The sequence below is a fragment of the Pristiophorus japonicus genome, chromosome 10 (genome assembly GCF_044704955.1).
Source record: "Pristiophorus japonicus isolate sPriJap1 chromosome 10, sPriJap1.hap1, whole genome shotgun sequence".
Classification (NCBI taxonomy): domain Eukaryota; kingdom Metazoa; phylum Chordata; class Chondrichthyes; family Pristiophoridae; genus Pristiophorus; species Pristiophorus japonicus.
Window position 1 is genome coordinate 96,578,595 of NC_091986.1, and position 15,103 is coordinate 96,593,697.

Sequence of the window (15,103 nt, forward strand, 5' to 3'; positions counted from 1 at the left end):
CAGCACCTATTGTAAAATGATTGTCTCAGTCAGCCAGTGCTGAAGGACACATATTCCTCCTATTCAAATTAGAAATTTGTCTGCATGAGGTCCACCCTTTGTTTAACCTACTATCTTCTATTCATGTAAACTGTTCTATAAATATGTAAATTATCTTCTTCTTTACAGAAAAAAAAGTAATTTACAATTTTATGATCATTCTCCAAACAGATAGTGTCATCTTTTGACTGAGTACCAAAGGAATATATTAATTAAAGCTATTTGCATGTATAATAGCAGGGGAGCACTGTTTACAATGAAGCATTATTCTTACATTTGAGACACAACATTCTCAAACTTCATTTTGATTATGTTTTTATACATTTGATGATTCATTTCTCTATACAAAAATAAAAATATGATTGTTCTTAGTAACCCAATCCAACCCTAATACAAGAGCAATTACCTCTGCCAATCTAAAGAAAAAGAAAGAAGAATTAATGTGCATTTATATAACACCTTTCAAGACTTAAGGATATCGGAAAGTGCGTTACAGTCAATTGATTTCTTGTGTAGCTTAGTCATTGTTGTAATCATAGGATCATAGAATGATATCATTCGGCCCGTTGTGCCTATGCCAGCTCTTTGAAAGAACCATCCAATTAGTTCCACTTCCATTTTTTCCCATGCAAATTTTTCCACTTCAAGTATTTATCCAATTCTGTTTTGAATGTTATTATTGAATCTGCTTCCACCACCCTGTCAGGCAGTGCATTCCAGATGTAATGTAGGGAAATATGACAGCTAGTTCATGCACAACAAGGTCCCACAAATAGGAATGAAATAAATGTCCAAATAATGGACTGCAATTTGCAGTCCTAATGATGGCGAACCGGCAGCGTTCACCATCATTTCGCCTTTGAATCTGACCGCAACTTTGGGATTTTGCTCATGCGCAGCCAAATGCTGAAATCCTGTCATTCACTGCTCCTCCACAGGCTGCACTTCCCCCCCCCCCCCGACCGCCCCCCTGCCCCAGATTAGGTGTAACTAACTGGGGTTTTTAACAGCGTATTGACTGCTAAACAAATGTTATGGCCCTGAAAACTAATTTTAATTTTGTGGAGTGTCAAATTTACATATTTGAATAGAAATTAAATTTTTAAGCAACTTTAAATATATATATATATTTTAAAGTTTGTCCATCTTTATTTCAGGTTGGCTTTTTCCTATATGAGAGCCCCAATCTTTGTTTTGCTCTAATATTTTAAAGAAGCTCGAATTTTAGTAGCTTATCCACTTTCTGGTTTGCTGTCTGTGGGAACTCTGCATTTTGATTGGCTACTTAGACAGCTTGTTGATGTCACAGCTGCTCTTCACTGCGAATCCCCATTAATTTACACTGATTTCAATTATGCATCGAAAAACCCAAAATTCTCGTCATAGAGATTGTGAAAACTTTGTGTGAAGCTTACTTCGGGGCCCGCAGTGAACGCCTTTGCTTCGCTGCTGACTGCAAATTCCGGCCATTCTATTTTAATGATGTTTGTTGCAGGATAAATGTTGGCCAGGATACCTGGCGAATTCCCTTGTTCTTTTTCGAATAGTGCCGTGGGATCTTTTTCATCCATGGGGCATCAAATTCACGTTTCATCCAAAAGATGGGGGATGTGGATTTAAAGAAGGATTTGGCATAGCCAGGTCCAAGGTATTGTTTTGGTTATTTAAGGCTATTGCATTGTAACCATGGCATTTATAAATGGCGCCTATCTGGCTATGCTTTGAAAAAGAAATAGGTTACTACCGTGGGTGGTGGCACAAAAAACCTTAATAATTTCAAAGAAGGAACTAGACAGTTTTTATCAACAAATAGGATTCAAGATTATTAGAAATACACTTAAGAGAATACTGCGAATAGATGGATTAAATGAACCAAACGTCTCCTGCCTGAAACTGTTACCATGGGAATAATTTTAACCCCTAAAAATGGTTGGGTTTGGGTCGGGTTGAACACAACACTCCTCAAACCCGCCCACTTCTGGTTTTAACGGAGGTGGGATGGGTGGGGGGGTGGTGCGGGTGACCTATCTGATCTCAGGAGGTGGGAGGTGGGTCGGTCATTGAAAGCTTTTAAGCAGGCTTCACGCCTCCATTTTAACATGCTTTCTACTTTTAACTCATGTCGTTTGGGTTTCCCGAGCTCCCGAGTGTCGAGAAGGGCTGGATCCATAAGGTAAGGTGGGGTGGCACTGTTAATAAAGGATGAGATCAGTGCATTAGTGAGACACGATATTGGCTCAGAGAATCAAGATTTTGAATCAGTTTGGATGGAGATAAGGAATAATAAGGGGAAAAAGTCACTGGTGGGCATAGTCTATAGGCCCCCTAACAGCAGCTACACTGTTGGACAGAGTATAAATCAAGAAATAATGGAGGCTTGTAAAAAATGAACAGCAATAATTATGGGCGATTTTAACCTTCATATTGATTGGACAAAGCAAATTGGCCAGGGTAGCCTTGAGGAAGAGTTCATAGAGTGTATCTGGGATAGTTTCCTTGAATGGTACATTGCGGAACCAACCAGGGAGCAGGCTTTCTTAAATGTAGTACTGTGTAAAGAGGCAGGATTAATAAATTATCTCCTAGTAAAGGATTCTCGAGGAATGAGTGACCATAACATGGTTGGATTTCAAATTCAGTTGGAGGGTGAGAAAGTTGGTTCTCAAATCAGTGTCCTAAGCTTAAATAAAGGAGATTACTAAGGTATGAGGGCAGAGTTGGCTAAAGTGGACAGGGAAAATAGATTAAAGTGTGGGACGGTTGATGAGCAGTGGCAGACATTTAGGAGATACTTCATAACTCGCAACAAAAATATATCCCAATAAGAAGGAAAGACTATAAGAGAAGAGATAACCATCCGTGGCTAACTAAGGAAATAAGGGATGGTATCAAATTGAAAACAAGGGCATACAATGTGGCCAAGACTAATGGGAGGCCAGAGGATTGGGAAACTTTTAAAAGCCAGTTAAGAACAACTAAAAAAATAATAAAGAGAGGGAAAATAGATTATGAAAGTAAACTGGCATGAAATATGAAAACAGATAGTAAGAGTTTCTACATGTATATAAAAAGGAAAAGAGTGGCTGAAGTAAATGTTGGTCCCCTGGGGAATTAATAATGGAGAACAGGGAAATGGCAGAGACGTTGAACAAATATTTTGTATCAGTCTTCATGGTAGAAGACACTAAAAATATCCCAATAGTGGATAATCAAGGGGCTATAGGGAGGGAGGAACTTAATACAATCACTATCACTAATGAAGAAGTACTCTGTAAATTAATGGGACTAAAGGCGGACAAGTTCCCTGGATCTGATGGCTTACATCCTAGGGTCTTAAAAGAAGTGGCTGCAGAGATAGTGGATGCATTGGTTGTAATCTACCAAAATTCCATGGATTCTGGGGCGGTCCCAGTGGATTGGAAAATCACAAATGTAACTCCCCTATTTGAAAATGGAGGCAGACAAAAAGCAGGAAACTATAGACCAATTAGCCTATATCGGTCGTTGGGAAAATGCTGGAGTCCATTATTAAGGAAGCAGTAGCAGAACATTTGGAAAAGCATAATTCAATCAAGCAGAAGCAGCATGGTTTTATGAAAGGGAAATCATGTTTGACAAATTTGCTGGAGTTCTTTGAGGATATAATGAGCAGGATGGATAAGGGGGAACTAGTGGATGTGGTGTATTTGGATTTCCAGAAGGCATTCGATGTGGTACCACATAAGAGGTTACTGTACAAGATAAAAGTTCATGGGGTTGGGGGTAATATTTTAGCATGGATAGAGGATTGGCTAACTAACAGAAAACAGAGAGTCGGAATAAATGGGTCATTTCCCGGTTGGCAAACAGTAACTAGTGGGGTGCCGCAGGGATCGGAGTTGGGTTCTCTTCTATTTACAATCTATATTAATGACTTGGATGAAGGGACTGAGTGTAATGTAGCCAAGTTTGCTGATGATACACAGATGGGTGGGAAAGCAAATTGTGAGGAGGACACAACAAATCTGCAAAGGGATATAGATAGGTTAAGTGAGTGTGCAAAATTTTGGCAGATGGAGTATAATGTGGGAAAATGTGATGTTATCTACTTTGGCAGAAAAAATAGTAAAGCAAATTATAATTTAAATGGAGAAAAATTGTAAAGTGCTGCAGTACAGAGGGACCTAGGGATTCTTGTGCATGAAACACAAAAAGTTAGTATGCAGGTACAGCAAGTAATCAGGAAGGCAAATGGAATGTTGGCCTTTATTGCAAGGGGGATAAAGTATAAAAGCCGAGAAGTCCAGCTACAACTGCACAGGGTATGGGTGAGGCCACACCTAGAATACTGTGTACAGCTTTGGTCTCCATATTTAAGAAAGGATATACTTGCATTGGAGGCAGTTCAGAGAAGATTCATGAGGTTGATTCTGGAGATGAGGGTTTGACTTATAAAGATAGGTTGAGTTGGTTGGACCTTTACTCATTGGAGTTCAGAAGAATGAGAGGTGATCTTATTGAAATATATAAGATAATGAGGGGGGCTCGACAAGGTGGATGCAGAGAGGATATTTCCACTCATAGGGGAAACTAAAACTAGGGGATATAGTCTCAGAATAAGGGGCCGCCCATTTAAAACTGAGATAAGGAGGAATTTCTTCTCTCAGAGGATTGTAAATCTATGGAATTCTTTGTCCCAGAGAGCTGTGGAGACTGGGTCATTGAATATATTTAAGGCAGAGTTAGACATATTTTTGAGCGATAAGGGAGTAAATGGTTATGGGGAGCGGTCAGGGAAGTGGAGCTGAGTCCATGATCAGATCAGCCATGATCTTATTGAATGATGGAGCAGGCTCGAGGGGCCAAATGGCCTACTTCTCCATAGGAGCAGTCTGCTCCACCATTTAATACGATCCTGGCCGATCTGATCATGGACTCAGCTCCACTTCCCTGCCTGCTCCACATAACCCTTATTCCCTTATTGGTTAAGAAACTGTCTATTTCTGTCTTAAATTTATTCAATGACCCAGCTTCCACACCTCTCTGAGGCAGCGAATTCCACTGATTTACAACCCTCTGAGAGAAGAAATTCCTCCTCATCTCAGTTTTAAATGGGTGGCCCCTTATTCTAAGATTATGCCCCCTAGTTCTAGTCTCCCCTATCAGTGGAAACATCCTTTCTGCATCCACCTTGTCAAGCCCCCTCATAATCTTATACGTTTTGATGAGATCACCTCTCATTCTTCTGAATTCCAATGAGTAGAGACCCAACTTACTGAACCTTTCCTCATAAGTCAACCCCCTCGTCTCCGGATTCAACCTAGTCAACCTTCTCTGAACTGCCTTCAAAACAAGTGTCTTCTTTCTTAAATATGGAGACCAAAACTATACGCAGTACTCTAGGTGTGGCCTCACCAATACCCTGTATAACTGTAGCAAGACTTCCCTGCTTTTATATTCCATCCCCTTTGCAATAATGGCCAACATTGCATTGGCCTTCCTGATCATTTGCTGTACTTGCATGCTAACCTTTTGTGTTTCATGCACCAGGATCCCCAGGTCCCGGTGTACTTCAGCAATTTGCAATACTTCTCCATTTAAATAATAACTTGCTCTTCGATTTTTTTCTGCCAAAGTGCATAACCTCACACTTTCCAACATTACACTTCATCTGCCAAATTTTTGCCCACTCACTTAATCTGTCTATATCCTTTTGCAAGTTTTTTGTGTCCTCCTCACACATTGCTTTTCCTCCTATCTTTATATCGTCAGCAAACTTGGCTACATTACACCGATCCCTTCATCCAAGTCGTTAGTATAGATTGTGCATAGTTGGGATCCCAGCACTGATCCCTGCAGCACCCCACTAGTTACTGATTACCAACCTGAGAATGAACCATTTATCCTGACTCTCTGTTTTCTGTTATGTTCTTCTGTTCTTATGTTTACTGGACTGCTGTGTGCCAGGAGGAGCAGGAGTATTTCCCCCTGGCACAACAAGCTACCCTGTAAACCCTCTTGCGATCTGTCCGACCCCTCACCTCCATGATCTCCTAACCCCGTCTCTTCCTATGACGCTCCACAATCAGCAACACCCCTGCAATCTCCAATTGTCCTCAATCTCCCCCCCCCCACCCCCATGTTTGCTCTCCTCCACCCCCTTGACTACCATCTCGTCCCTCCATCCATGCTCTGCTCAACCCGTGATCTCTCCCCACCGCACACCTCCCCCCCCCCACCGGTAACCACCATCTCGTCCCTCCGTCCACGCTCTGTCCACCCCATGATCTCTCCCCCCCCATGCCCTGCCCGTGACCACCATCTCACCCCTCCATCCACACTCTTCCTACCTGTGATCTCGCCTCCTTCCTCCCCCCTGTCATCTCTGGATCTGGATTGATATTTGGATTGTAATATAAATGCAGCATATTTGTTGCCTCTGGAGTAATGAAGCACTACCCCAAGAGGTGATTTTCCCAGGCTCCTCTGGGTCAGTGCTGATGGTAAATATAAATGCTGCCAGTATTACCACCTCTAGGCGCTTGCAGCCAGAAGCAGGCTAAGTGTTCAGATTGCCTGCTCAGGCCAGCAGTGCAGTTTGGCAGGTATTGGCTTGTACACTCTTTCCCCAGACATTGGGTAAGTTTTGAAGCCAGACATGAAGTCAGAACTTTCAAACAAATGCAAGATTTTTCTCTGTGGCTGCCATTATTGTGAAATCTGTTCTGCAAAGCTCCAGAACATCAAAAGTCCAGGACATTACACAACTACTTCTGTAAGAAGACATTCTGTAATAAGAAGTCTGACTAACCTTGTTGCAAAATGAGCATGCTAGGTTACCGTGATCTGCGGCATAATTGTACAACCAGGTGGAACTGCTTTCACTTCAAAGTGTGAATTGAAAAAGAAATGGGAAAGGCTGTAAATCTTTCTCAATTTAATGACTTTGAGAACACCTTCAGTCTGTTGCAAAAATATGATATAGTTAACTTTGAAGCCTTTTTAAGCCTACTATTTAATGGTAGACAAATTACATTTTTAGGAAAGCCTTACTCTTTCTTATGATCTCTCCCCGTTTGTTCACTTTAAATCCGAATCTCTCCCCATGATATTTTATTACAGTTATATAAGATTATCTTGAGAAATTGCAACAAAATTGTTTACCTTTATTAGGTTTTAAAACTTGTAATCCCGATTGTTGTTAATCTGTTTCAAATGTAGAAAGAGCAATGCATTGTGTGTTTTGGTTATTTTAATGCTACCTTTATGTTGCAGACCTACTTCAGAAAGCAATATGCAAAACGGACCAGCGCTCCTAATGTATTAAAGATGGCTCTCTTAAATTATAAAGCTGTTTCTGCAACTTCAATTCCATATTTAAATATGTATGTGTGGTCTTATGCACACGTAGTTGTTTTAAAATCACAAACAATGGGGCTGATTTTCCTGCTTGCCTCTCTCTGGCCATTGGGCAGATACAGTTTGCTGCACCTGTCCAGGCCTCGGGAGGCAAGTTATTTGGATGGCTAAGTTGTACCTTGTCATTGCAGGCCCACGTCATAGCAAGGCCCAGCACCTGAAAGTGGGGCAGGAAAGTTGGTTGCTTTTCCAGGCCTGGAGCAGCAGAAATGCTTGCCATGGTTGGGGCCCTTGGCTACTTCTGCCCCTCAGAATGGATTCTCCATGGCACACAAAGAGCAAAATGATAAGAGAGGGCCAGGAACACTCGCTCCCACCTCATTTAAATTACTAGCTACGCCTGCATCTACTGCAGGTGCAGGCAGTCTACAGCCCCTTAGGAGTAGTCCCAGAAATCCTAGGGCACCATGGGTCTCTAAAACGTTTTCCTGTGTTTAGCCCCAGGAGAATGAGTTGTCTCTGGGTGCTCTTCCCAAGAAAATCAGGTACAGTGACCTTTTACTGGGGGCAACTACATTCCATTGTGGCCAGGTAAAAGTTTTTGCTGGTTAGTGACAGGATAACCACTTTGCAGACCTGTACTGCAGTTCAGCCATCCCCTCTGCCCTAGCAAGAAAATATGGCTGCCTCTGGTCGCAAGTAATTATATTGCCCTGTAAGGCAGCACAGCCATTGGAGATATGGGCTAATATCATTTCTTTCGATGATCAGCACAGTTCATCATCGTATCAGTGGGACAGCAGCAGGGTGAATGGGATTTTAGACTGTGTGGTTTTAAGAGGCTCTCTGGATAGAAATGAACCTGGAATAAACGATAACGGGCCAATTTTCATAAACCCCTTATCCCCAAATGTGATGAAAAATAGAGTGGTAGGAGATGGAAAATTAAATGTCCGCAGTTATCACTGCATTTACAGCTGATCTTCTAGACAACATTAATCCTGCTGGCTGGAGCTCTCATATAAAACAGGTGGGCATCTCCTGAATAAGTCTAAATTGGGGTCAAGTGATGTCATTATGACACTGACATCATTTTGTGACCTCACCACCTAACTAATGCCTGCCCGCCATCCATGGGTGGCACAAGTACTAAGGCTGCCATTTCAAAGGAACCCTCAGCTGCTCTTGGGTAAAGCTGTAGAGAACTTTTGGAGACGTTTTTCTATGCTTATGGGTTTATTGACTTGGATTTGAAAATGCTTGTAGTTACTGCCTCGTGCATCACAATGCATATACTCCCTACCCCACCCAGAGACATCTAATCTCCTGGGAGAGGCAGAAGGACAGATAAAACCAGGCCAAATGTGGGGAGGGTGAGAAATTCTTCCATGGCTCCCTTGAGAAATCAAAACTTGTCTAGGGGACCACCCTGGCCCTGATCAACATTACACATTAATACATGAATCATAAGGGCTTCTACTCCATTAATGTGCAACTGTTGTGTGATAAGAACATAAGAATTAGGAGCAGGAGTAGGCCATTCAGCCCCTCGATGCTGTTCCGCCATTCATTGAGATCATGGCTGATCTTCTACCTCAACTGCACCTTCCTGCACTATCCCCATATCCCTTGATTCCCTTAATATCCAAAAGTCTATCAATCTCTGTCTTGAATATACTCAAAGACTAAGCCTCCACTGCCCTCTGAGGTAGAGAATTCCAAAGATTCACCACCCTCTGAGTGAAGAAGTTTCTCCTCATCTTAGTCCTAAATGGCCGACCCCTTATTCTGAGACTGTGAGCCATGGTTCTAGACTCCTCAGCTAGAGGAAACATCCTCCCTGCATCTACCCTGTCAAGCCCTGTAAGAATGTTGTATGTTTCATTGAGATTACCTCTCATTCTTCTAAACTCTAGAGAATATAGGCCTAGGCTACTCAATCTTTCCTCATAGGACAATGCCCCATCCCAGGAATCAGTCTGGCAAATATTTGGTGCACTCCCTCAATGGCAAGTATATCCTTCCTCAGGTAAGGAGACCAAAACTGTACACAATACTCCAGGTATGTTCTCACCAGGGCAGTCCCTCGGAATCGAGGAAGACTTGCTTCCACTCTGGAAGTGAGTTCTTTGGTGGCTGAACAGTCCAATTCGAGAGCCATAGAATCTGTCACAGGTGGGACAAATAGTCATTGAGGGAAGGGGTGGGTGAGACTGGTTTGCCGCATGCTCTTTCCGCTGCCTGCGCTTGATTTCTGCACTCTCTCGGCGTTGAGACTCGAGGTGCTCAGCGCCCTCCCGGATGCACTTCCTCCACTTAGGGCGACCTTTGACCAGGAACTCCCAGGTGTCAGTGGTGATGTCGCATTTTTTCAGGGAGGCTTTGAGGGTGTCCTTGTAACGTTTCCGCTGCCCATCTTTGGCTCGTTTGCCGTAAAGGAGCTCCGCATAGAGCACTTGCTTTGGGAGTCTCATGTCTGGCATGCAAACTATGTGGCCAGTGCTTCAATGCTGGGGATGTTAGCCCGGACGAGGACACTGATGTTGGTGCGCCTGTCCTCCCAGGGGATTTGTAGGATCATGTGAAGGCATCGTTGGTGATATATCTCCAGCAACTTGAGGTGTCTTCTGTACATCATCCATGCCTCTGAGCCATACAGGAGGGCGGGTATTACTACAGCCCTGTAGACCATGATCTTGGTGGTAGATTTGAGGGCCTGGTCTTCGAACACTCTTTTCCTCAGGCGGTCGAAGGCTGCATTGGCGCACTGGAGGCGGTGTGGGCTCTATATAATTGCAGTAAGACGTCTTTACTCTGATACTCAAATTCTCTTGTAATAAAGGCTAACATACCATTTGCTTTCTTAATTGCTTGCTATATCTGCATGTTAACTTTTCATGATTCTTGTACAAGGGCACCCAGGTCCCTCTGAACAACAACATTTCCCAATCTCTCATAATTAAAAAAATGTTCTGCTTCTCTATTTTTTCTACCAAAGTGGATAACTTCACATTTCTACACATTATATTTCATTTGCCATGTACTTGCCCACTCATTTAGCTTGTCTATAATCTCTTGAAGTCTCGTTGCATCCTCCTCATAACTTACATTCCCACCTAGCTTTGTATCATCAGAAAACTTGGATAAATTACATTTGGTCCCCTCATCCAAACCATTGATATAGATTGTGAATAGCTGGGGCCCAAGCACCAAAGATAAGGGGGTTGAATTATGAAGATAGGTTGAGTAGGTTGGGCCTATACTCATTGGAGTTCAGAAGAATGAGAGGTGATCTTATCAAATCACATAAGATAATGAGGGGGCTCGATAAGGTGGATGCAGAGAGGATATTTTCACTCATAGGGGAAACTAAAACTGGGGGATAGTGGGCTAGAATTTCCAAACCATCAGCCAGTGCCTGATTGCCGCCCAAAAGACCGCTAAAATTCCCAAGATTATCGCTGGCGAAAAATTCCCCCTAAAAAAGAAATAAATCCGCCCAGTGAAAAAAATGGGCGTTGCACCCCGATTCTAGGCGAAAAAATGGAATCTTGGGTTGATTGGGCGGTCTTAAAGAAAATGGGCGATAATTAATAACTTTACTAAAAATTTACATTGAGGCTGAGGGTTGAGCAAAAAACACAAAAAATATTTTTTCAAAAAACTTAAAATAAAAAACCATAAAAATATTCTCAGGACCCTTTTCACTTAAATCACCAGCAGAGAATTTTTAAATAATTAGTAAAAAACCAACTACTTACCTTTTTCTTGTAGGGCTACTCACCGACTGCCCAGCTCTGCTGATTCTCATGGGCGTTTTATTTTATGTTTACCTACGGGTTACCGCTGAGCCAAAAATCACGCCATGGCGATCTGTGGACGGTGCACACCGGCAGTCCACTCCCCAGCGGTATTTCAACACCGCCGGTATAACTCAGCTGGGGAATATTTTGATGACCCGGTTCTCGCCCAAAACGGCCAATACCGCCGAGAAACCGGGCGATGAACCACTGGAAATTCTAGCCCATAGTCTCAGAATAAGGGGCCGCCCATTTAAAACTGAGATGAGGAGGAATTTCTTCTCTCAGAGGGTTGTAAATCTGTGGAATTCTCTGCCCCAGAGAGCTGTGGAGGCTGGGTCATTGAATATATTTAAGGCAGAGGTAGACAGATTTTTGAGCGGTAAGGGAGTAAAGGGTTATGGGGAGTGGGCAGGGAAGTGGAGCTGAGTCCATGATCAGATCAGCCATGATTTTATTAAATAGCGGAGCAGGTTCGAGGGGCCAAATGGCCTACTCCTGCTCCTATTTCTTATGTTCTTATATTCTTATGATCCTTGCAACACCCCACTAGTTACAGCCTGCCACCCAAAATTTGACTGTTTATTCCTACTCTCTGTTTTCTGTCCGTGAACCAATCCTGAATCCATGCTAGTACATTAACCCCATCCCATGAGCCCTCATTTTGTTCAATAACTTCTTGGGGGGGCGCCTTATTGAATGCCTTCTGAAAATCTAAATAGGACACATCTACTGGTCCCCGTCTTATCTATTCTGTTAGTTACAACCTGAAAAAACTCTTAACAGATTTGTCAAACATGATTTCCCTTTCATAAATCCGTGTTGAATCTGCACAATCCTATTATTATTTTCTAAGTGCCCTGTTACCGCATCCTTAATAATAGATTCTAATATTTTCCCTACTACTGTCAGGATAACTCCCCATTTTCTCTCCCTCTTTTCTTAAATACATTAGCTACCTTCCAAATTGTGGGGACCATTCTAGAGATCTATGGAAGTTTGAAACATGACAACCAAATGCATCCACTATCTCTATAGCCACCTCCTTCAAAACCCTAGGATGTGGACCATCAGGTCATGGGGAATTAATGGCTTTCAGTCTTAATAATTTCTCCAGTACTATTTTTTTACTCATACCAATTTCTTTCAGTTCCTCATTCTCAGTTCCTAGACCCTTGGTACTCCACTATTTTCAGACACAAATTTGGGCTGTATTTTCGGTTGCCTGACACCTCAGTTAGGAAGTCAATGGGAGCGTAAGAGGTTACTGACTGGGAGCGCAAGTTTTAGCTTGATGACCGAAAATTCATTAGAGGCTCACGGGTCGCAAACCAGTAGCGTCTTGCTGCTGACGATCAGTGCGATCCTGATGTCAATTCTGGTGCAACGTCCATGCTTGCTCCCCGGTGGGTAAATTTAGTGTGGTCACCTTATTTAGCAGCCACCAAGAACAACGTCTGGAAAGGCTTGCAAAGTCATTAACTGGTGATTACTTAAAGAGAAGAGGAAGTGCTTCCCTCGGAGATCACATACAGTACAATGTTTACACATAGCACGGTGCGTGACCCTCTGAGTTTTCAGCGACTGACAGACATAACAGTGCAGGTTGAAAACAAATGATTTTGAAAACTTTAATGGATACATTATTATGCCGTGCCTTTAATACTCAGCTTTTCCCGGGATCTAACTCTGAGTTCTGCGCATGTGCAAGGGATCTGCCAAATTTACTGACCAAACTTTCGTTATGGCCCTCCCCAGCTCTGGTGTGCAATGGCTGATTTATCACCTCTGTCAGTTCTTTGACCGATTCTGACGAATTTTTGGACAGGAGGCACAAATCTTTTCAAGCTAAAAATATCGCTCTGCCTGGGTTACCGCCCCAAATGAGGCACAAATGAGTTTCCACCCCCTAGTATTTGTTTAATTTTTCTGCCATTTCCTTATTCTCCATTATAATTTCTCCTGTCTCAGCCTGTAGGGGACCCACGTTTACTTTTGCTAAATTTTTTGATTTTACATACCTATAGAAGCTTTTACAGTCTTTTTATGTATCTCAATAGTTTGCTCTCATATTCTATTTTCCCTTTATTTATAATGTCTTGGTCCTCCTTTGCTGAATTCTAAAATCCTCCCAATCGTCAGGCTTTTTGCTCTTTTTGGCAACATCATAAGCCTCTTCCTTTGATCTAATACTATCTTTAACTTCTGTTGTTAGCCACGATTCCTCTTTTCTGTTTTAAATGAGCGACTCCTTATTCTGAAACTATGCCCCCTAGTTCTAGATTCCCCTCTGAGGGGAAACATCCTCTCTACATCTACCCTGTCAAGCCCCGTCAGAATCTTATACATTTGAATAAGATCACCTCTCATTCTTCTAAACTCCAATGAATATAGGTCCAACCTGCTCAACCTTTCTTCATATGACAACCCCTTCATCTCAGGAATCAGCCTCGTGAAACTTCTCTGAACTGCCTCCAATGCAAGTATATCATTCCTTAAATAAGGAGATCAAAACTGTATGCAGTACTTCAAATGTGGTCTTAGCAACACCCTGTACAGTTGGAGCAGGACTTTGCTGCTTTTACACTCTATCCCCCTTGCAATAAAGACCAACATTCCATTTGCCTTCTTAATTACTTGCTGTACCTGCATACTAACTTTTTGCATTTCATGTACAAGAACCCCCAGATCCCTCTGTACTGCAGCATTTTGTAATCGCTCCCCATTTAAATAATAATTTGCTTTTTTATTTTTCCTACCAAAGTGGATAACCTCACATTTTTCGACATTATACTCCATCTGCCAAATTTTTGCCCACTCACTGAGCTTATCTATATCCCTTTGTAGATTCTTTACATCCTTCTCACAACTTGCTTTCCCACCTCTCTTTGCATCATCAGCAAATTTGGCTACATTACACTTAGTCCCTTCATCCAAGTCATTAATATAAATTGTAAATAGTTGAGGGCCCAGCACTGATTCCTGTGGCACCCCACTAGTTACAGTTTGCCAACCTGAAAATGATCCATTTATCCCAGCTCTCTGTTTTCTGTTTACAACAGCTATTCCGTTTGCAGTGAGGTGTTGGAAGGAAACCGACCTTTAAGGATCAGGCATCACATCTGCCTTCCTGAAAATGCTGTCTGCTATATAAGGCCTCCACTACATTGGAGACCATGTCAGTAGGACTGGTGGGAATTGTTGTAGATGACATAATCCTGCCATTTCGATTTCCATCCATGTTGGTCTGCCGGTCAAAGCGGTGAATGCAGGAGCTGCCCTTCCCCCCAGGTAACCACAGTGCAGGTCTAATGGGATAAAGATCCAGTGCAACAGGGCCCCATCTAAATTCCTGCCTTTCCCTATCACTGTCATCCGTAACATATTGCAGGTTTCCAGGGTCTTGATGTCTGCCTCAATGGTATGTGTCTCTGATACCTGTGTCATTTGCCTGAATTAGAAAGGCGTTGGATTATATTATAAATGGGATGTTTTTCACTGTACTAGGAGCTGCAGTTGGAATTGTGCAACCTCTTTCTGGTTAGTTCTGCAATACGAATGTAGTGAAAATGATTGCTGTAGTAAAACTTTGACTCCTATTATTTCTAACCTGTAAATGCAGTATTTAGAATCTAACTTTGTATGTTAGCCGGCTAACTACAACAATGACCTGTCAGATTTTGATGCTATGCCGTCAGATTGTCATGTGCAGTGTATGTCACTAGTTCATAGTTCAATAACAAGTTCCTTAATTCTTACCTGCAGAAAATAATGAAACGTCTCATCAAGAGATATGTACTGAAAGCACAAATGGATAGGGAAAATGATGAAGTCAATGAAGGTAAGTCAGAGTCATGATCATGTAATGGGAATGGTTGATATATTTGTGACATATATACATTCAAATTTCTGCTTATCTTGGCAAC

General features: G+C 42.3%; 1 protein-coding gene across 1 annotated transcript in view; it reads left to right on the forward strand.

Annotated features, from left to right (window-relative positions):
• LOC139274773 (short transient receptor potential channel 6-like) overlaps positions 1-15,103 on the forward strand; it is a 277,996-nt gene that overhangs the window by 257,909 nt on the left and 4,984 nt on the right. The window contains exon 11 of the mRNA XM_070891460.1: positions 14,943-15,018. Within this exon, the coding sequence (XP_070747561.1) occupies positions 14,943-15,018 (76 nt within the window). The remainder of the gene's footprint in view (positions 1-14,942; positions 15,019-15,103) is intronic.